Source organism: Eutrigla gurnardus (assembly GCF_963514095.1).
Source record: "Eutrigla gurnardus genome assembly, chromosome: 14".
Lineage (NCBI taxonomy): Eukaryota > Metazoa > Chordata > Actinopteri > Perciformes > Triglidae > Eutrigla > Eutrigla gurnardus.
This window is the reverse complement of record NC_139937.1, coordinates 14494436-14516280: the sequence shown is the minus strand read 5'-3', so window position 1 is coordinate 14516280 and position 21845 is coordinate 14494436. Positions and strand designations below refer to the sequence as shown.

Sequence of the window (21845 nt, the reverse complement as noted above, 5' to 3'; positions counted from 1 at the left end):
ATTGGTGTCATTTACAGGAAATGTTAAATAGTGTAAGATGTGCGCTGATATTTTTGTTTGAGGATTGTTTGCCACCATTGGCACACTAGCAAGAAAACCCATCTGCTTGGATGGAATGACCTTACAGATCAGTTGGGGAAACATATTTATTTAATAATTTAACTTAATGTTACTATGACACACTGGTTAATAAGAATTTCAAAATCCTATAAAACACCACCACCTTCTTACCTGCCCTACAGTATTGCTGTAGAAGTATTTCAATTGGAATTTTTCCCCAAAGAAGAAATATTTTACAATAGGATACTGAGATTTGGTAATGGTTTATTCCGATCATTCACACAGATTTGCCTCTATGGGCCAGCCTCCAAGCTATCTAATTAATTAATGGAAACAAGTCAAAAGGTAGTTAAAAGTAGTTTATTTTCTATCATGGATACAGCCAGCTGAACAATGATTTAATCTGCTCCAGTCCTGAGAAGTTTGTCGATGATGGACTCAAGGATTCAGGTCACGACTCCAATATGACTTTCAAACCTCTCCTTGACCTCACCTTTCCCTGTAAAGCTCTGTCTGCCACCCATCTACATTGAAATACCTCAAGTGAACACCTGTACAACCCGATCTAATCCAATACAACAGCGCCGTGTATTAGCTTGTTTTTGTTGAGTCAAATAGATCGTAAATACATTTTGAGGCTGTGGTTACATGCTAAATTGCATTACAGTGAACAGTGTTTCTAATCAGTCTAGGTAAACAGCAATGTATCAGTCTACACAAATTTAATTTGATGAGTTTAATTAGAAGAGAGATAAAATAGCAATCTTTGGTCGGCTCTTGAACTGGATTAGAGTGAGCAGGAGTGTTTCAATCGATTCAGATTTATCCCAATAGCCATCAATCAATCACCTCCCGTCTCAACTCCATCAAAACTAAAGTCAGTCAGTCCCATCCTGACGCCATCTCAGCCCACTCCCTTTCAAACATCTGGCTGCTCTCAGAGCCCTCCAGGGCATTCATAACGGCCACCACAGCTGAGTGACTGGGGATGTCTTGATGCATTTCCTCAGAGTCAACGGAACCAGAACTGTGAAATCTTGTAACGGTGTCCCATCCTTCTTTCTGGCCCAGCGTCTTCACTGCTTCAGTAAACTGACTCGGGTGAAGAGCTTCACCTTCTTCAATGTCGGGATCAAAATCAGTAACGTCCTCATAGATTGGGTCCTTGAATCCAGCAGGGGGAGCAGACTGGTCTGATTCTAACCATCTCATCGCTCGACTGTGAAGCACATCATCGCCACTATGTGGTCCTTTACTGTTAACAGAATCACCTGCTTGGCCCAGAATCTCATCAGACTTGGTGTCCACTGATGACAGCAGAGTGTCCAACATCTCTGACTCAAGCCTGCTCTCTCCTGACTTGCCTACATGAAGAACACCTGTGGGGTCAACATCCAAGTTAAGTGTACCAGCTAATGCCTCCAGTGTACTGCTACGCCAACTTGCATGGACTCTTGAATCGCCGAGAGAACCGCTACCAGCTGTGACATTACTGGGGGTAAAACTCTCTGCAATACTAGGATACATGGCAACGTGTCCTGCAGTATTAATGGTGACATTGCAACTAATTTGATCGCCATCAGGACAAAGCTTAGCGAGGTGAAATATGGCTGTGGAAACATTTTCAGCAGAAACAGAATTTTGTGCTATCATAGTGGTACCAGAGTCCTCTGTTGACACATTAATTTCGCTGTTGTCGCTGGGCAAACTGCTCACAGAACCATCGCTACTAGAGACCTCCTCCCTGGTCTCCTCTGGTGTCGTCTCAGACATAATGCCATCTCTTGCCAAGTTTTTTTCCACAACCACCTCTTCAGTCTCGCCCAGCTCCTTTTCTCCCACCCCCTGCTGGCTGACTGCAGTACTGTGCCTCCACTCTCTTTTCTCAGCAGTCTTCTTCAGAAGGGCTTTTCCATTTTCCTCCTCCTCCTCCTCCTCCTCCTCCTCCTCCTCACGGCCAATCTCCGTCTCTCTGGGAAAAGTCTGGACTTTTTTGTGGCGATACATTTTTTCTTCACTCTTCTCTTCATCCAGCCAGTCTATTCCCTCCTCTGCTTGAAAAGATCTCACCTCCATCATTGGTTTCATGTCACCCCTCTGTTTAATCATCCAGCCTGGACTGCTGACTGTGTTCTTGATAGCTGAGTAGAAAGGGGACAATCGTGAGACAATTAAAACTCAATGTTGCAGGTTGTAAACAAGGGCCAGTTGCATCTACTTAGCTTAGTCTTGGCCTTGCCTTGTGCTGGCTTATTGTCAATTAGACTCGTCTAACTAAGCTTCTCTGTTGCATAAATATTCAGACTGACTTAATTTGAACATATTTAATGACCGTTGGATTTATGCAGTTTGCCTTTTCTGTCATTTTATCCCATGGGCGTTGCATTCACCATTTTTCCCCTTCTGTGAAGCTTCTTATTTGACCCATAATGCATTGCATGACAATCAGACTTACATTAGTCACTCATGCAGCAGGTACATTTATGTGCATGTATAATGTGAGATGATCCGAAATGAACTTTTATCACATCAATACTCTGATACGTTTACTTATCTTGCATTACCAGCTGTGTGATTTACAGTCATTTATTCAGTCTGATAACTTACAGTTCTGTATGTCCGTGCACATGGTATCACAGCAGGAGCATACTGAGTTTGTGGCCTGCAGCTCCTCCCATCTACACACATGAAAGAACAGTAGTATGACTTCATTCAAGGCACACAAACACTACACCACTTTTTTTTTTATTTATCTATCATCAAATTGTCACATTCCACTACACTTGTTGTTCTGTTGATAACGTTTGTTGCTTACCTGCCAGCTGCCTTGTTGTAATTGCAGGACTTTGCGATGTGGGAAGTGGCGAGACCAATGGACATTGAACAGTGGAGGTAAAGCACCTAAACACAGACACAAACTGTAGTTAAAAAGCCTTAATTCACGATTTTGGTGAATTTCCATTTTCAGGATAATCCTAAATATCATGAGTGACATGAAAAAGCTGTCTAGCTTGCCATCATGGTAGACAAGTGAAAAAAATCCAGGATACAAAAATATATATTTTCAATGTTTTTATCCTTTATTCATGCATGAATGATTTATGATCATCTTATTTAAGATTTTATGAGTCATCTGTGACGCAATAAACCCATTTTCATTATGTTTCAGAATGTTTAAGTGCCTTTTTTAAATTCTAAGATTATTATGATTTAGCAAAGTCAGACAATTATTTTAAAAAATGAATCAGCATGTATAGACATACATAATGAATACTACATAGTTTATATAGCGAGTACATACTATTATATAATTTTTTTATATATAATTGACTTGCTATATACATATATTTTACTGTGTAATCTGATTTCCTTTGAAAAGTATGTTCAACTTACAAAACCCTTTGGTGGGCCGACCCCTATGTTGACAACGACCAGACAAAGATGAAGAATTTTAAAAGGTCTTACTTGTGAGACTGGTGTGAAGATAAAGGCATCCACAGAGAATGCCAGCACACTGCCCCTTCCCATCAGGAACCGGGAGCTGCTGCCCCCCCTCCTGCTGTCTGTCATGCATCTGAAATACATCTCACAGAATCAGCACAAAGCCCATCATTCAAGACACACAAACCAATTACTGGAAACCATTTGCGTTCTCACTAGAAACACACCCATAGTTAGAAATGATATCCACTCTGGGCATGCTGTTTGGTTCTCTGGATCTTGTCGCATAGCATGAGTCCACAAAAAGCCTCTCCCCAGCCAACAGAACTCGTGCCTGGGCCAGAAAATACACCGGCTCCCCTAAAAAGAACCAGTGGCCTGGAGGGACGGGCTGCCCCGCGGCTGTTAACACACACACACACACACACACACACAAACACATATTCAAGGCAACCAAGTCTGAAGTTGCAATTTTTGTCTTAACTGTACAGGATCAAACTTCACTGTAGGATTTCGCTGTGCAACCTGGACATATGCTTTCATATTGAAAAGGTCTTAGTTGACCTTGCACCCATGATGTGTGCGCATTAATGTATTAGATCTGAAGTGACAGGAAAAGATACGATAGGACAGCGTTGTCAGATTTGTCCGAAACAAGACATTATGATATATTAAGCAGCAGAATTGATCAGATATTTACATGGAAGATGTCATTGTGTGACATGATGGCCACGCTTGAGCCTTGTTCAGATACTGTATTGAAGGTGTGTTACCATTGCAGACAGTGAGGCTGTAGCCGAGTTTACTCCTGATGCTCTTCGCAAAGGTAGTCTGCTGAATTTGAGGTCTGTAGCCAACTTTGTAAGAGTAATGAAACCTGAGACAGAAAAAAGAGACACAAATGACAGATTTTTCTACCGCATCATTCCAGAGGCTGATGAAACATTAAGGTCAGGAGACAGTTTGTGCTGCAGACAGAGACAAAACACAGCAAATAAGACTGAACCCAGGGGGGCATGGAAGCACATGGATGGCATCAACTTAGTGAAATAATACGAGTTATGTCACAAGCTGGGATACATCTCATGCTGCTGATGATGATGACGGGCGGCCTTTAGACAGCCACATACCTCATCAGACACGCATCCTCTTCATCCATCAGTGGTTTGTCTTTAATCCAATTAATCTGATCCAAGTCTCCCAGAAACACTTTCATTCGCGCAAACTTAACTAATAAGAGCAGGAGTCCAACAAAAGACCAGCAGAAGCCTGCTGATCTCCGAAGACACATAAGGCCCAGAAATTACCTGTTGTAACGGCAATTGATGGGAAGGGTAAGAGGTACGACTCTGATGACGTAGCCTTGCGGAGGCGGAGTATAACACAGCAAATGGGTGTACACCAGCTGATCACCAACAACCTGAGCAGTGGGAATCATTACAGGATTGTGTTAAAACATACTCGGAGATCACAGACACTCATCCAATAATGCATAGACATGGAATACGTCAGTCAATACCCCACTTATGAGTTTTGAATTAAAAAAAAGGAAGGAAGTTGCTAAAATATTAGACTACTAAATTCATCATGTCGACGCTAGTCCGCCTTTAGCTTCATGGTGGTGACATGAAGTCAAGGTTGTAGTTTGTTTATGGCGGGAGTAGGCAACCGTAACTTAGCAAATGTGGCAATAAATGTGCAAGCATAACTATTTGTTTGTCACAGAGCGTATTTTCCGAAATAATAAAAACAATCCAATTGGAAAAAGCCCACTGACCGTTTGGCTAGGCAACCAGTGAGACGCTAACTTCCGGGTTAGCCTACAGAATTACGTCATTCCCGCAGCACTGTATACAGTTAAGTACTTTTTTTTAACTCAAAAGTTTATATCAAAGTTTAGAAGTTTATTTTATGACCCAAACCTTGGATTCTCCGTCGCAGTCTGTCAGTTTGTAGTCAAAATGCAGGAAGCGTTTGCTGATCTTGCTAGCTTGGCACGAGCCCAGCCGGAAGAGCGATGGAATGGGCCACGCGCGCAGCTGGAAGCGGTCCACGCGCACAAAGATTTCACCCAACCCGCACCAGACATTCACAGCGCGTACACCCGTCTCCTGGACGCCCTGTTCTCGCATGGTCGGGAACAGCAGCGAGGAGAGTCCGACGGGGAGCGGGCTTTGACGAGGAACCGGCCGGAACAGCTCTTTTGCTATTAAAGGCCGTGGTGCATGCTGGTACATGGGTAGATGGTAGAATGAAGGGCTCCGGGCTCCGTCCTGTGTCGTCTTCACAGGAGTTGTTCCAAGTGCAGGCCATGTCCCGGACTGAAACGGGCCGCCCAAAGTACCTCCAAACAATGCCCAAAGAAGCCACGGCAACAACGGCATGATCTGGAAGACGGGAGCAACAAGAGCGCGCGCCGGAGTCCAAGGTGCCACGTGTGAGAGTCTGATCTGATCTGATCTGATCTGCTCTGATCTCCCCCTTCTTCAAAACGTCATTATCACACCTGCTGCTCTGTTGATTGGGTTTAGCGGGAACTATCGAGGGCCAAACCATCCATCCATTGTCTACCGCTTGTCCTGGGCTAAACCAGCCATTATAATGAATGCATGACTCGATTAACAAATAAATAAAATAATTGAGAAAGTGATGTAGATAAAAAAAAAAAAAAAAAAAAATCAAATACATCTGCAGGTTAATCGTGGAATATGCACAGAAATAGAAATATAGATCAAATATATTTATTTTAAGAATTATTTTTTAGTATTAATTTTTTTCTCAATATATTATTTTCTGCTTACATTTATTTAAGTATTATGTGTTTCCATATTTATATGGGCTAGAATATGTATTATACTGATATTTATCAATATAGTTGTTGAAAAAATTACTAATCGTTGTTCAATTATGATCTGCAGGAAACACTCACTCACTCACTCTCAGCCTTGTTGCAGCATAGTTAGGTCAGCTCGAGTCAACATGATGATGAGAGAAGCCTTTTTTTGTTCTTGTTGTATTTTTTTTAGTAAGAATAATATTTTAAAGTTCAAGAAAATGCAAAAACAAACAAAAGAAAAAGTTCAATAAATGCATAATGCAATATTGACAAATTGACTTAAAAAAATCGTGATTAAGATTTTTACATCAAACCAAATGCATGTTTTTATTTCGTATGGCATTATGGTACAGTGACATATTATTTAAAATGGGCCCATGGTTTCTCTTTCTTCGGTGGTTTATTTTAAACACCAACATCATTAGGTTTGTGACATGTTATTATATTCTATTATTGCCTGTCTGCTGTAACAATTAATTTTGGATTGACATCAGCCACACGCGGTACCTTAATTGCTAGAATAGACGCACAATCGAATCATAACGCTGGCTGGAGCGTCTGATTTATTTCAAACAGTATACTTGTTCGGGGTGAGACCAGGATCGAGGGATGGTGAACGATGAAATGATGTAATTGCCATTTAATAGATCGGAACATCTGGGATGTATTAAAAAATAGACCGTACATGAGTTGGGCCGATTTCCGGGTCACGTGACGGGCGCACAATCAGCGAACTGGAAATCACCCACAGCCTGAACCGACCGTAGTGAAACCAATATGCGCGCACTAAATATTAACCCAAGGCAGGCCTCGGTTCGGAAACGGCGGCTCACATGACCGCAGTGGTGCTGCCTCCCTGCGCACGACAGCCGTGCAGGTGCCGAGTCCAAGCGGCACACCGGGCCTAACGGCTCCGCGAGGGGAACAACGGCACGCCGGAGCCGCCGCGGTATTTGACGTGATTCGCTGTTCGCGGTTTGTTGAGAAGTGTGAGCCGGGTCCGTGTGCTGTTCGCTGAGGTTGTCGCCGGTGTGCCCATGATGTAGGCCGGTAATCCTGCTTGAGGTGGGTGATCGATTACTGTGTGATATTATGTATTATTGTTTGAGGACTAATGTGAGTACAAAGGAGATGTGCTGCCAGCTGCGACGTTTGGCGTTCTTAATGGTGCACAAACTGGTCGGGATTGTCTGATTGAATGTAGGCTTCCACACACGCACACACACACACACACGCGCACGCACAATTACACTCTGTGCTGACAGAGATATATTGATAGTAATGCTTCTGAGAGGCTCAGAGGGAGGCACCTGTAATCCTGCTGCAGGTGAATAGGCATTCATTGTTATACAATTAGCTGTGTTTGTTATGACTAGAAAATGTCCGCTGTAAATTACTGTAATCTTCATTGTTGCACGTCCTGACTGACATGCCACACAGTGTAGTCTGTTATATTCATTAACCAGCAGCATTCAGGACCTAAAGCAGAGTCCTCTCAAAGATCTGTGACAAAAAATCAGCTGCTCCCATCTTTTTGAGCTACAGATGAACCAATGCAGCCAGGCATGTGTGATTATATTATTAATATAATAATTATACAAGTGGAAACAAATAAAATGCAATCAATGTTGTGCTGTCCCACATCATCATCTTCTTTCATCATGGTGCCTTTGAGCAAGTCTGGCTAAAGGGCAGTTCCAGTTGTGAATGTGTATTAGGTTGGTGCCGGATAGTCCAGGCCTCATTACACGAAGAAAATGCTGTTATAATCTGTTTTATGGAAGCAATTCCTAAAGGCAAATTCAGTGAAAGGTTATTAATTATCAAATAAATCGACATTTCGACAAAAAAAATTCTAACTCACCAAACAGATAATTGCTAGACATTTTTGTTTCCATGTCCTCACTTTGTGTGGGGCTGTGCTTGTACTTGTACTGATGTTCTGCATATTTTCACAAGTGTTGCTGTCTTTGTCTTTTGACCACCATCGAGTCAAAATATCATTCTCAGAGCAAAATGTGTTTAAGCTCTTCGAGGCTCCTCTAGGTTTCGTATTAAATTTCTGGACTCCTCTTTTCCAGGACAGAGGGGTGGAATTTACGCCTCCACACCTGGAGTGAAAGAGAAACGGGCTTCTGTAATACATGTGCCCATTAGTGTCCGCTTGCCAAGATGAGTACAGACAGACCCAAACGGAATATCATCAAAAAGAAATATGTAAGTTATATTTCTTTACTTTCTCTGGTAAACCAGCTATAAAAAATAATTGTATGCAGCAATCTTAACTAGTTATGCTTTACAACGTAGTACCATGGTGGACATTGTCAGACATAGTCAGGATATTTTGACACTACTCAAAACTACAGTGTGTCTCTGTCTCTGTCTCTGCAGGACATCAGTGATGGGATGCCTTGGTGTGAAGAACGTCTGGTCCGCAAAGTTCTTTTCCTCTCCCTCAGGGAATTCAGAGACACACACCGTGCCACGCACAAACAGTCACACGTGCACACGCGCCATGCACACAAACGCACATCGAAAACCACGCGCTTGCAGCGAAAGACGCAGACACTGCCCAAAACACACACCCAGAAGAACGCACGCACAAGACAGAGCGGGCACCCGCCGCAACAAAGAGTCACACACACACCGCCGAACACGCACACACAGAAAAACACACACGGCGCTCAAAGCATGCACATTTCCAAACACCTACGCCTTCCTGAACACGCCAGCAAAGGGCAAAAAACCAACTTGTCTCAGGACTCGCACGCACCAAAAAACAAATGTGCTCACGCGCTGCAGAACGTCCAAACACAATCAAAAACGTGTGCAGGGAAAATGACACACACTGTACAGCACACACACCTCCAGGAGAACACACACGCGCTCCGGAAGAGTTCTGCATCAACCAGGACCCTGCGCTCGCATAAAACGCAAAACACGCTGTCGCTGCTCAACTCCAAATACACAGAAGGTGCAAAACACACACACGCTACGCAGCACAAACACTCAGTGAGAAACACCTGCGCGCCTGAAAACGCTCGGGCACCGCTGAGCCCTCCCGTCCCGGCCAGGACGCTGCGGTCACAGACTCCAACAAGCCTCAGTGGTCAGTTTCAGGGACACTCTTCATCTCTTCTGTCTTAGTCACAGCTGTGAAATGCCATTGTTTGCAGTGCTTTAGTTTATATGACGTGTAGCACATGTGGAGGTAACTAAAGCTCTGACTGTTCTCTTCAGGCTCCCTGGTTAATGGCATCAGCCGGTGTCAGTCAGTCTTGTCAGCGAGCTGGAGCTGGTCCTTACAGACACGCCCTCATCGTGCTGCTGGCATCCATCGCCACAAGGACGACCCCGCCAGCAAGAGGTCAGCTGCTCTCGTGTGCATTTTTGCATGTGTGTGTGCATGTTCATGCTTGCCTTAATGACTCGTCTATAAGCAGTTGGAGAAAAGGTGTATTGTGTTGCACTACACCCCCTTAAATGGCCAGTGTGTAGCATTTTGGATGTGGAGTCAAACTCTAAGCCCACCCACTTTATTGCACTCAAACCTAATGCGAAGGGTTTGATTTAAATGCCTCTTGTAACTATACACCACTTAAATATTAAAGGAAATGTGTCAGGAGTACAGAAGCTAATGATGCTCTAACTTTTGCTTTACTGGGACTTTAATGTAATCACAGTTAAATGGGCTCATTTTAATAGTGTGCTAGTTCAGTGAAGCGCACTACTGCACTCTTATTTACATCATTCACCCCCACAGTTTGATCTTATCAGCAGTGTTTGTAGTATCCTGGTGTGTTTGCGTGTCCGAGTGTCTAGTTTTGAGATACATGGATATGTGATACGGAGCATTATTTTGATCAGAAACTAGGGTGATGTGGCATGAAAACACCTTATCCAGGTTTCTTATGTTCTTACGGTCTCTCGACTTGAGTGCATAAATAGCTACTGAATTATGGTGTGTGTGTGTGTGTGTGTGTGTGTGTGTGTGTGCGCAGACCAAGGCTGCAAGCGCAGAGGAAGTTTGCCCAGTCGCCTCCCAGCTCTCCGGGACCACAGGTGTTGATGACGCCAGCACGCGGCAACCACGCCCACAACCTCGCCGTGGTCACCTGTCTGACCAGACGCCGACCCAAGACTGAGGACTTCTTGTCTTTCCTCTGCCTGAGAGGTGAGCTACATAGGTAGCGTAGGTAGTGGTCTGAGCCGAGGTTGGACGCAGAGTGCTCAGCTCCATGTCATCAAATAAGTGACTACTGTGTATACAAGTCCCACCCTCAAACGCAGACTGGCCAATCCTAGAGCAGCATCATTTAGCTCTGACCAAGGTCTGACGGCTATCCGGCTCTGCTCCATGTACTCTGCAGTTGTTTCAGATTTTCTTCACGATGGTTTTGTGGATTTGAAGCGAGGGATTAAATGTTAATTTATTCGTGTTACTAGGAGAGGTTGTAAAGAGAAAGATGCTTCTACATTGCATTACATTTCTGCATGAAAGTCTGTGAAGCTAACATTAGTAGAGTATGTTAGCACATCGTTAACTAGCATGAGCACTTAAATGCTACGCTACTGAAGGAATACTGAATGTAAACGCACACTGATTTAGCTTTTTAATGATTGTGACAGTGAATAAAGACCTGCCCAGGTTTACAGGAGTATTATTAATTATGAATCAATTAATGGTGAAGTCCAATGCAGCGTTGTTAAATTTAGCTAATAACTCTGGATAGTCAGAGATCCTTTCTCAGCGTTTAAAGATCAGCTTCAGTGTTATTTGATGTGCTTTGAAAGGGAAAAATGGATTCTCTTCAATGAGAGTGAGTACTATTGCCTTTTACTGTCTCCAGGCAACACCACTGAATCAGGAAAAAAAACACCAAGCTGGATGGGAATCGTACCATTCTTTGTTGTAGCCATACTGTATATCCTCAAGAATCAATGAAGGCCTTTCCTCTTTTACTTCAGGTTCAGCAGCGTTGCCTAGCAACATGGCCTTCTTAGCAAGTGGACGAGTGGAAGAGCCAGCTGGCACTCAGCATCTTATATCCTGTCTTTCCAACAATCACAGGACTGCAGCCGAGGGGAAGAACATGAGCGTATTCAGTCGACCTACAGGTAATCATCCACTGACATGTCTGCTTTATTTGGAGCAGTGGGATGCTACTAAAAATGATATAGCGTCTCGGGAGCTTGGGGAGACGCTGCCTTGCTAAAGGGCACCCCAGCACTTGCCATCAAGCAAACTGACACCTGTCGAGCTATCAGTCCACACTCCCCCAATCCAAGTCCCCGTCTGAGCTGCTACACCTAAATTAACTTCAAGGAACTTTAAAATGGTTATGAACAGTCTCAATTAAATATTGATTCCTCTATATGACTTACATAAGTAAACGAGACGTTCAGTGGGAACATTTTCTATTTCTACATAGTTGCTCTTAACACTTGTCATTTGTGCCGCCGTGTCCAGCGAAATCAAATCAAATTCATGTTCACCAGAAACCAGAAACTCTTTCAGCTCAGACTCCAGTGGGACCTCCTGCAGCGACCAGCCCACTGCGTACGGACACAGATCTGGCATCGCTGCCGTCCCACTGCGCTGCTGGAGGTCCGGCCTGTATTGCTGGACCTCCTGGAGAGAAGGGAGGCACGGGAAAAGTACCAGGAATGTGCAGGGAAAACTGTCAGTAAAATTTTAGCTTTTCTAAAGGGACTCTGGTGTTCAGAAACACTGTTCCACAAATTTAAATTTCCATGTAGGAGCTTTAAAAACATTCACGTCAGTCTTTGTGAGTGTGTTGTATCTTAAAACACCCTAATGCCTCAGGCAACTTTCAATAAAAGGATAGGTTAATTCACCCAACAGGTGCTTTCCTCTCGTTTTTCACTTTTTTTAAATAAATCTATTTTATTTCTTTGTGCCTGTGTGTCTGTCTCGCTGTCCTACAGCCCAGCAAGAGTCCCGGTCTCTGAGAGGGAGGCCTGCAGGCTCTGCAGCGGTCAGCTCCTTCTGCCCTGTAACTGCACGGGCCCAGAGGAGGAGGAGGGAGAGAGAGAGGAGAGAGGAGGAACAGCAGAGGAGGAGGAGAGAGGGGATGGAGGGGGACAGGAGAGCGGGACCCGAGAGACACCTCCTGAGACCTCGCCAGCTCTCCCTACAGGTCAGGAGGACTAACAAGGTCGGATCCTCCTCTCTACATGCTTCTCTGTCTAAAATGTGTCTGCTTTAGAGGGATTTTCCCATTGGATTTTGGATAATTGCAGAAAATAAGCTCTCTGGCAAACAAATGTTTATGACTTACACGTTTTGTTCAGCAGATCTTCTTCAAAAATCAACACCACTTTTATGAACTCCACCATGGTCTCTTGACTTTACGTCAAGAAAAGACGAGACGAGAAAAGTCAGCGATGACGTTTAGTAATCTTTTTGGCACTTGGTGGCAACCACCTTTTTTCAGACACAAAAATGTTTCAAAAGGTATTTACTGAGGTATTTTACGTTGTAGGAGGAAATGTTAAAATATCTTAAAGGGACAGTACACCCTAAAATCTAAAATACATCCGTATAATGGGACTATATTGTATCGAAAACATGACTCGACTGCATGCATCCAGTCATGGACAAGAGGCTTGTGCTCATGACAGCGTGAGATGTACTAATTAATTGCTTCCTTCCCAGATGGACTGTAAAGTTAGCTAGCTCAGTGGTGCTAGTTTAGCTAGCAGTATGGTGTGTAAATCACGTTAGTGGGTGTAGTTTGGTAAAAAGAAAATAGCTAAAAAATAGCACTACAAGGTAAGAGGAAAATTATGCATTTTGGATTTTGTGATGAACCGTCACTCTTTTTGTAAACACAGACTTTATTTCAAGCACTTTACTTAAAACCCATTGATTGCAAGACGAGGGAACCGGAAGTGCAAAAACTTTCCTGCCGCAATCTATTCCCACGCTTTAATATGAGCTATTGTGATCCCTTTCTGTTTCAGGTTGCCATGGTGACGGGACTGTCTGAACAAAGAGCCTCCTGTGTCAGGTCAGTTCCCACCTTAAAGCCTAGGACAGGAGTGGGCAGCAGACGCTCCCCTAGGCCCTGCACACTGCCTAGCAATACCTGTAAAGCAGTTCCCCAGGAAGTCAACAACAAACACCTCTCCCGGCATAGCAAACACCAGCTGCCTCGCAATCAGCACCTTGCGCTCCACCACCGAACAGTCACTAACTACTATAGCAACCCCAAGACCTTCAGCAGTATCCAGAACTCAGGAAGACATTCAAGCAGGACTCCAGCTCAAATACCATTGACGAACGGCCCAGTCATCAGACCACTAAGTGAGCACCCTGGGGTCCTGAGGTTGTCCAGAAGGAGGAGAGGCCTCCCACCAGACGCCAGCCCGACCCCTCCGAATCGGGTTCCATTGGACAGCAACTCATCAAAGAAGTGCAGGATGGTGCAATACAACGAGGGTAACATCTCACTGGATCGTGAGATCCCACAGAGGGAGGCCAGCCGGGATAGAATTGTTGGAAAGGAGTATGTGAGTAATATTGGTGAAGTCACTGGTAGCCATGATAAAGAATTTACACAAGACAGATGTGACCATGTTGGAGATATGAGATTGGAGAGTAGTTGTGTTACTGAAAACCCACAGGGCAAGGTAAACGTTGGAAAGTTTAGTGCTCTGGAGTCCTCTCAAGAAAGGGTCAACCTTACCAACATCATCACAAACGGTGACCTCAGACACGTGAGAGAAAAAAGGCTCCAGAGAAGTCGGTGTGCTTCATCCACAACCCTTAAGCCAGTTACCAGGACTACTGATTCCAGGCCTGTTGTCAGAGCTGCGACTGCTAGGACTACTCTAACTAAAGCTGCTAACAACTCAGTGACATCTACACACACATGCACTGACCCACCAGCCAGTTATTCTGCCAAGCACACTGCAAAGGGTACTAACAAAGGTACTAGCAAGGACATTACCAAGTGTACTTCACCAGCCAGCAGTTACGCTACACATAACTCCAAAGGTGCTGCAAAAGACACTTCCAAGTCGACCACAGAGGACTTGACAAAGGACAGTGCACCTGTCAGTAGCTATTCTAGCACTTCCAACGGCTCTACGAAGGGCCTTACACAGACCAAGTCTACTACCTCAACCATTAAGACCAGGACCAGCCCTAGAATCCTTCTGAAGCGCTAACAAACATCTGAGCTAATGTCTGAAAACATTCACAGATTGAGAATTGAAAAGGCACTGTTTTTTTTATTATCAAAGTTTAGTTTACTTGAGTCAGTCTGCTGTGCAGTTTTTATAGCTAACCTAGAGGAAGCTGTCATGCACACAGCGACTTTTTGGCAGGTCTTTGGTAGTCAGGTTCCAGTACAGTCACGCCATTTCTTTAAACAGGATTGATAACATGTTTTGTCACTCCAAAATCCAAATCCTCACCAGAATTTAGCAAAGGATAATTTCATATTTTTCTCTTAAAACAATAGTGCTCATATGAACAATGAAACAGGTTTTAATTGCCATTATTTTTCCTCCTGTTCATCCTGTCCATTAAAAGATTTCTTCCTAAATCAGTTTTAGTGTAAGCCATGGGGAACATTGATTACTGTGCCAAAAAAAACATATATTCACAAGCCAATATATTATTTTAACTGTTTTTTGTGTGTTCTGAATACTTTCATAAAGAACATGAATATTAAAGTAGTGGTTAAAGGAGACAAAACCTGTTACATGCTACATATGGGCGTGAGTGTTATTTTAGGAACCCATCGTTTAAGAAGTCTGTGGCATGTGAGCACTCTATCCACATCGACTCTGACCTCTATGCGTAAAACCAGCTGCACCGTCACCAGCCAATCTCAAATCAGAAGGATTTTTTTATTCTCCCCTTCCACTGAAGCCAGTAATGTACGAAGCATTTGCAAGTTTTGGTTAATGCTTCACTGTGGGCAGCAGGCGGTATGAGGGGGTGATGCCATCCCTCTTGTCAGGAAAGGGACCGTAGAAGCAGAATATTTGAGTCTGGTCTGCCTGACTCATTGATTTTTATCTGAAGCAAGTTAGATTCTGTGGCTCCAACCACGGCTGTGAAATCTCAGCCTGACTGTGCTGTGTATCCAGGAATCCACGCCGCTGTCCGTGGTGCTGAAGTAGCAGACGGCAACTTTTTCTCAGAGTCCTGCCCTTCTGTCAGTCTTGGCTCTATAGTATTTTCTCTAAACTATATGGCTTGGGGGGGCTCGTATTTAAAAATACAGAACTGAAGTATTTGTAGAAATAGAAGGATATGTGTGTCGCGTGGAGGGTGAAATACAGACATTAAAAAACCCCACCTGAATAACTACTAGTGATGTGTTTTGACCTTCACTGTTAACATGGCCATCAAACTGTATGATAAATGACTGTATAAGATGTCATGGATACTACTGAAATGTCAGAAGGTTTTAGGATTACATCAGGTGCTATTAACGTCAAATCATAAGCTGATTTGGGGAGGTTGAGTAGAGGAGTGGTTGCTTTGAAAAAAGGTTGAACATTTCCTCACTGTAAAGCCCCTGTGTGTCGGATTAAAAAATGAACTTTGGTGACTCCAAAAGACAAAAAAAAAAAAAAAAAAAAAATCCCACGGTGGGAGATGGCAGTGGACTCTGCTGTCCTTTCTATTGTTCTTCTTTCCAACAGAAACCTGCCATCCAGATCATGTTTAAGGGGCAATCACATGCTTTTCTACACACTGGGGCTCTAAATAAGTAATTGACAATGGCTTTTGTAAATTAGTTTACTAAACTCTGCTCACGTGATTTTAAAATCACAGGTCAGTGTGTTCATTTATGTCCAGCACATGTTAAACTAAGTTACGCATAAAGGCATGAATCAATTTAATAGTTTGTCCCAATTAAATGCAACAGCGATGGCTGCAGCATGCACTTAAAGTAAAAAGAGAAAGGTCTGTGTTCGAAATTGCGCAACGTATTATTCATGCTATTCATACTAAGTATGATGTAAAATTGAGTATGTTGTGCATTCATACTGCATAGTATGTGGATCTTGTGTACGCGAGAGACACCTCTCCCTTATACAGGATTCACACTGTGTACAACTTGTGATGAGCACTTATTCACTTATTCCCACAAACACATTCTAACAAGGGAAGTTTCGTTAAAGATCCTTACCTTTTGTGTGGATGTTACTTATTGTAACACTTGAATTACTGTGTCGGCTAAATGTCTTTCAATGGAAAAAAAAAACATTGACTGGACATTTTGAATTTGAAATCCAGACATTTTATTGAGCATCTCCTTCTGCTCTGCTTGAAAATATTTAGTGCTAAACTGTGCGATATATTTGCCCTTCATTTAATCAGCCAGTATCTGACTTGATTCTCCAACCGAGAGGTCGGTCCTTTACACAACAAACGGATTCATGCCTTTATTCCTGACCCCAAATTTACGCGACCTCATGTTAGTTAATTCAACTTTAACATGTCATCAAAGTTGCTGCCATTCAGTAGTTTTGTTAATTCATTGTCATTGTATATTCATGGCTTTTTGGTAAGAGGAGCAGCCCCAATGGAATATGAACACATGAAAAGACAAATATTTGTGCAGCGACATCTTATTGTATAAATGTGAAAAATTTGAATGAGAATTTGCAATAAATTCACTTTGCTTATTTATCTGCCGGGTGCATTTATCTCATTTAAACCAACACAATTTCCACACATTGCAACAAGTGTCGAGCAAAAAAAATATCATCCTGAAGATGCAAACCCTTCAATGAATACTCATGCCGAGTAACCTTGAATTCTTTGAGCTCTCAGAAACATTTACAACACAGATTTTTCTCATTAATTGACCCCAAAACGGCACGTATGTATGATGTCTATATGATCGGGGTCATTCTGAAAACAATGCCATTGGAAAGGGGGTTTTATGAGAGTTCAAATGTGAATGAATATTCGTTAATTAATTGATTTTGACACATCCCTTAAGTCGTCCATTTCAAATTATAACACTAAATTATATTCTGAGCTCAATTCCGTTGAGATTCTCAAACACATGCATCACAAAGCACATTTACTGTTTATGTTGTATATTGTTTTTGCAGCCTACAGTGAAATGGGTTCACATTCTGAATGACAGTATTTAAAATGAATCTCTTTCTAACTATAACCCATTTGAGTTCATGCTATGCGAGTTTATGTTTATGTAGCTTCTGATGATTTAGACTTACCCAATGTTGTCAGTTGTAAAAATGATATCATGTATCTTATTCTCGATACATGCCTTGTGTTTTCCTGAGTATATTTCACATTTAACCGGTATCGTGTAAAGTGACTGCGAGGAGTTGAGAGGATGAAAGAGTGCTGATATCAAAAGACTTAACTAAGCTATAATGTTACTTTTTAACTGAACTTTGGGTTCTCTCTTTTTTCCGATGTGAACTTTGTGTGCTTGCCAAAATGTCAGCCTTGACCGTGTTTCTGATCAACCTCAGAGCTGAAGGTCGGCTGCTCAGTGACCACACAGCATAGAGTCAATGACCTGCCATCACATTCATACTGAGACCCAGTGAAATTATGTTGGATGCTCTCATTAATATTCACCTCACCATATCTGACCGCTAAAACTCAGGGGAGGAGGTGTAAGAATACAGGCACACTTCCACTCTTCAAGGCCCTTTTAAAGTAAACATGTTAATAAAAATGTACTGTATCCATCCAATCCAATACACTTTATTTACATAGCATAAAACACAATATTTTCCAAAGTGCTGTACAACAAGAAAAAACACAATAAATATATAACACAATAGAAGCACAATAAAAACATGAAGTACACAATAAAATATAAAAGTAAAAAATAATCATGAATAAAATGCACTGCCAGCACAAGATACAAAAATCATAAAACCAACCAATCTAACAATAACAATTATAATAATAAAAAAATAATAACAATAATAATATTTTCCTCTGACATGTACAGGTCTATAGCAGGTATATAGCACTGGCATATTTTGATTAAAATAATAAAAAAAATGTGTGTGTGTGTGTGTGTGTGTGTGTGTGTGTGTGTGTGTGTGTGTGTGTGTGTGTGTGTGTGTGTGTGTGTGTGTGTGTGTGTGTGTGCGTATCCAGATCCATGGATGGATAATAATAACAATAATAATAATAACAATAATAATAATAATAATAATATTTTCCTCTGACATGTACAGGTCATAGCACTGGCATATTTTGATTAAAATAAAAAAAAAAATGTTTGTGCTATGCGAGTTTATGTTTATGTAGCTTCTGATGATTTATGATTTGTATATTGATTATTACAAATAGCGATACTGTAAGGATATGGGGATCATATTTTTGATGCAGTTTTATAATATCTTCATTAAAGATTTCAGGACCGCGTATTCCCATAGACCAGAGGTGACAAAATTCTAGTCTATCAGGGGCATAGATTTGGCTGGAAAGTTAGGGACACATGGGTGGGGTGAAATGTGCCGCAAATGAAAGCAGTACATCACAGGGTCTTGGTTTGATATGAAAGGTTTCTAAATATATCATATTCTGAATAACATCATTATCTTATTGATCAGATTTACTTTTGTTTTTGGAGGCATTAATGACGCTGTGCTTCAAACATTTATTTTCCTGTCCTTGCAAGAACATTTGAACTTTCCTTACTTATAGCTTGAAATATATCACAATTAAAATCTCCCACTCAAACTCTGACTGCACCATAAGCATACTCTGTGAAAGCACAGAGGAGTTTTCAGGGAAATAATGTAGAACTTAAAAATAGCAAGTACACTGAACTTGATATTTCTAAGTATTAGCAACTTAAACAAGCCAAGTTAGCCTGACTTCACTGAACAGTTGTTGTTGTGTTTACTCAATAGAATTAAGGAGTAAGCAGAGGTATATAGCACTGGCATATTTTGATTAAAATAATAAAAAAAAATGTGTGTGTGTGTGTGTGTGTGTGTGTGTGTGTGCATGTGTGTGTCTCCGTGGTCCTGAGAGGATCCAGATCCGTGGATGGATCTGGATCACGTCAGCCATGGGTGGTGCTGAAGGGTCTCCAGGGTGGGTCGGGCCTCTGGCCTCTTGAGCAGACAGCTCAAGACGAAATCCTGGCAGTCTGGACGGACAAACAGAAATCATGTTTGAATACAAACCCTGGACTCTGTGTGTGTGCTTGATTCTCCTGCATGTGTGTGTCTATGTCTTACCAAAGGAAAGACCGACAGAGACGTCAGGGTCTTCAAAGGCGATCTGGTGGTGGCGGTTTGTGTGTGTGTGTCTCCGTGGTCCTGAGAGGATCCGGATCTGGATCACGTCAGCCATGGGTGGTGCTGAAGGGTCTCCAGGGTGGGTCAGGCCTCTGGCCTCTGTACAACAAGATAAAACACAATGAATATATAACACAATAGAAGCACAATAAAAAGATGAAGTACACAATAAAAGATAAAAGTAAAAAATAATCATCAATAAAATGCACTGCCTGCACAAGATACAAACATCATAAAACCAACACCCTACGTGGTGTCAGAAGCCAAAGAAAAGATGTTTGTCTTGAAATATCTAACAGTGAGAGTAATATAATAACAACAATAACAATAACAATAATAATATATTCCTCTGACATGTACAGGTCAGAGGTATATAGCACTGGCATATTTTGATTAAAATAATAAAAAAAAATGTTTGTGTGTGTGTGTGTCTTTGGGTCCTGAGAGGATCCAGATCCGTGGATGGATCTGGATCACGTCAGCCATGGGTGGTGCTGAAGGGTCTCCAGGGTGGGTCGGGCCTCTGGCCTCTTGAGCAGACAGCTCAAGACGAAATCCTGGCACTCTGGACGGACAAACAGAAATCATGTTTGAATACAAACCCTGGACTCTGTGTGTGTGCTTGATTCTCCTGCATGTGTGTGTCTATGTCTTACCAAAGGAAAGGCAGACAGAGAGGTCAGGGTCTTCAAAGCAGATCTGGTGGCGGCGGTTTGTGTGTGTGTCTCCGTGGTCCTGAGAGGATCCAGATTCGTGGATGGATCTGGATCACGTCAGCCATGGGTGGTGCTGAAGGGTCTCCAGGGTGGGTCGGACCTCTGGCCTCTTGAGCAAGCAGCTCAAGACGAAATCCTGGCAGTCTGGACGGACAAACAGAAATCATGTTTGAATACAAACCCTGGACTCTGTGTGTGTGCTTGATTCTCCTGCAGGTGTGTGTCTATGTCTTACCAAAGGAAAGACCGATGGAGAGGTCAGGGTCTTCAAAGCAGATCTGGTGGCAGCGGTTGTGTGTGTGTGTGTGTGTGTGTGTGTGTGTGTGTGTGTGTGTGTGTGTGTGTGTGTGTGCGTGCATGTGTGTGTCTCCTAGGTCCTGAGAGGATCCAGATCCGTAGATGGATCTGGAATAATAATATATTCCTCTGACATGTACAGGTCAGAGGTATATAGCACTGGCATATTTTGATTAAAATAATAATAAAAAATGTTTGTGTGTGTGAGTGTGTGTGTGCGTGTGTGTGTGTGAATGTGTGTGCGTGTGTGTGTGTGTGTGTGCGTGTGTGTGTGTGCATGTGTGTGTCTTCGTGGTCCTGAGAGGATCCAGATCCGTGGATGGATCTGGATCACGTCAGCCATGGGTGGCGCTGAAGGGTCTCCAGGGTTGGTCGGGCCTCTGGCCTCTTGAGCAGACAGCTCAAGAGGAAATCCTGGCAGTCTGGACGGACAAACAGAAATCATGTTTGAATACAAACCCTGGACTCTGTGTGTGCTTGATTCTCCTGCATGTGTGTGTCTATGTCTTACCAGAGGAAAGGCCGACAGAGAGGTCAGGGTTTTCAAAGGCGATCTGGTGGCGGCTGCTGAAGGGGAAACTTCCATGCAGAAGCACGAACAGCACGACACCGAGCTGCCACACAGTAGTGGGATCGGCCCTGTAGCGGCGTCGCAGTAACCACTCAGGGCTGAAATAGTCAAAGGTTCCTACCAGACACACGGAGACAACGGTTACTGGTGAGGAACAGAGACAGCAAAGACGCTGGCTTGTTTCAGAGGACAGGAGCAGAAGAAAGACAGCCTACCTTGCGGTGTCATGTACTCGCCCTCCAACAGAAATGTGCCACAGCCGAAGTCAATGAGCCTGACACGAGGGACATCAGAGCCGGTCTCCATGAGGATGTTCTCCAGCTTGATGTCCCTGTGGAACACACCTCTGGCGTGGACCTCTACGAGGGCGTCCACCAGCTGTTTTGTTATGTTCTGAGGGGGACACAGAGAGACGTGGTGAGACATGGTGGGTTTGGACACACAACAACGGAAACACTAACGTCACCAGATACTTACTTTAGCCTCGTGCTCCGGCAGGCAGACTCGCGGTCTACAATTGATGAAGTCCACCAGGTCCATGCAGGGGACCGGTCTCTCTAGGACGAGAATCAGGTCGTCTTCAAGATCATACCAGTCCAGCAGGGTCACCACGGCACTGGTCCTT

The 21845-nt window shown here is 43.0% G+C and overlaps 2 protein-coding genes across 3 annotated transcripts; one reads left to right on the top strand and one right to left on the bottom strand.

Annotated features, from left to right (window-relative positions):
- Positions 1-942: 942 nt before the first annotated feature.
- Positions 943-5868, bottom strand: LOC311024858 (uncharacterized protein; the record flags this gene model as incomplete). Its single annotated transcript, XM_084027433.1, has 9 exons — positions 5424-5868; positions 4809-4921; positions 4275-4378; positions 3729-3903; positions 3526-3634; positions 2876-2961; positions 2668-2738; positions 1722-2201; positions 943-1439 (listed from the first exon to the last, which is right to left on the bottom strand). Exons 1-9 carry the CDS (start codon positions 5736-5738, stop codon positions 943-945), a joined length of 1950 nt encoding a protein of 649 aa, XP_083883559.1. The 5' UTR covers positions 5739-5868.
- Positions 5869-7124: 1256 nt separating this feature from the next.
- Positions 7125-17018, top strand: LOC311025206 (uncharacterized protein). Of its 2 annotated transcripts, none has more exons than XM_084027998.1 (8): positions 7125-7402; positions 8419-8554; positions 8729-9446; positions 9578-9704; positions 10339-10511; positions 11306-11455; positions 12287-12498; positions 13325-17018. In XM_084027998.1, the coding sequence occupies exons 2-8, from the start codon at positions 8510-8512 to the stop codon at positions 14531-14533; spliced, it is 2634 nt and encodes an 877-aa protein (XP_083884124.1). In that variant the 5' UTR covers positions 7125-7402; positions 8419-8509; the 3' UTR covers positions 14534-17018. The 2 variants fall into 2 exon arrangements, with proteins under 2 accessions (XP_083884124.1, XP_083884123.1); XM_084027997.1 differs by having other exon boundaries at positions 12287-12516.
- The last annotated feature ends 4827 nt before the right edge of the window (positions 17019-21845 follow it).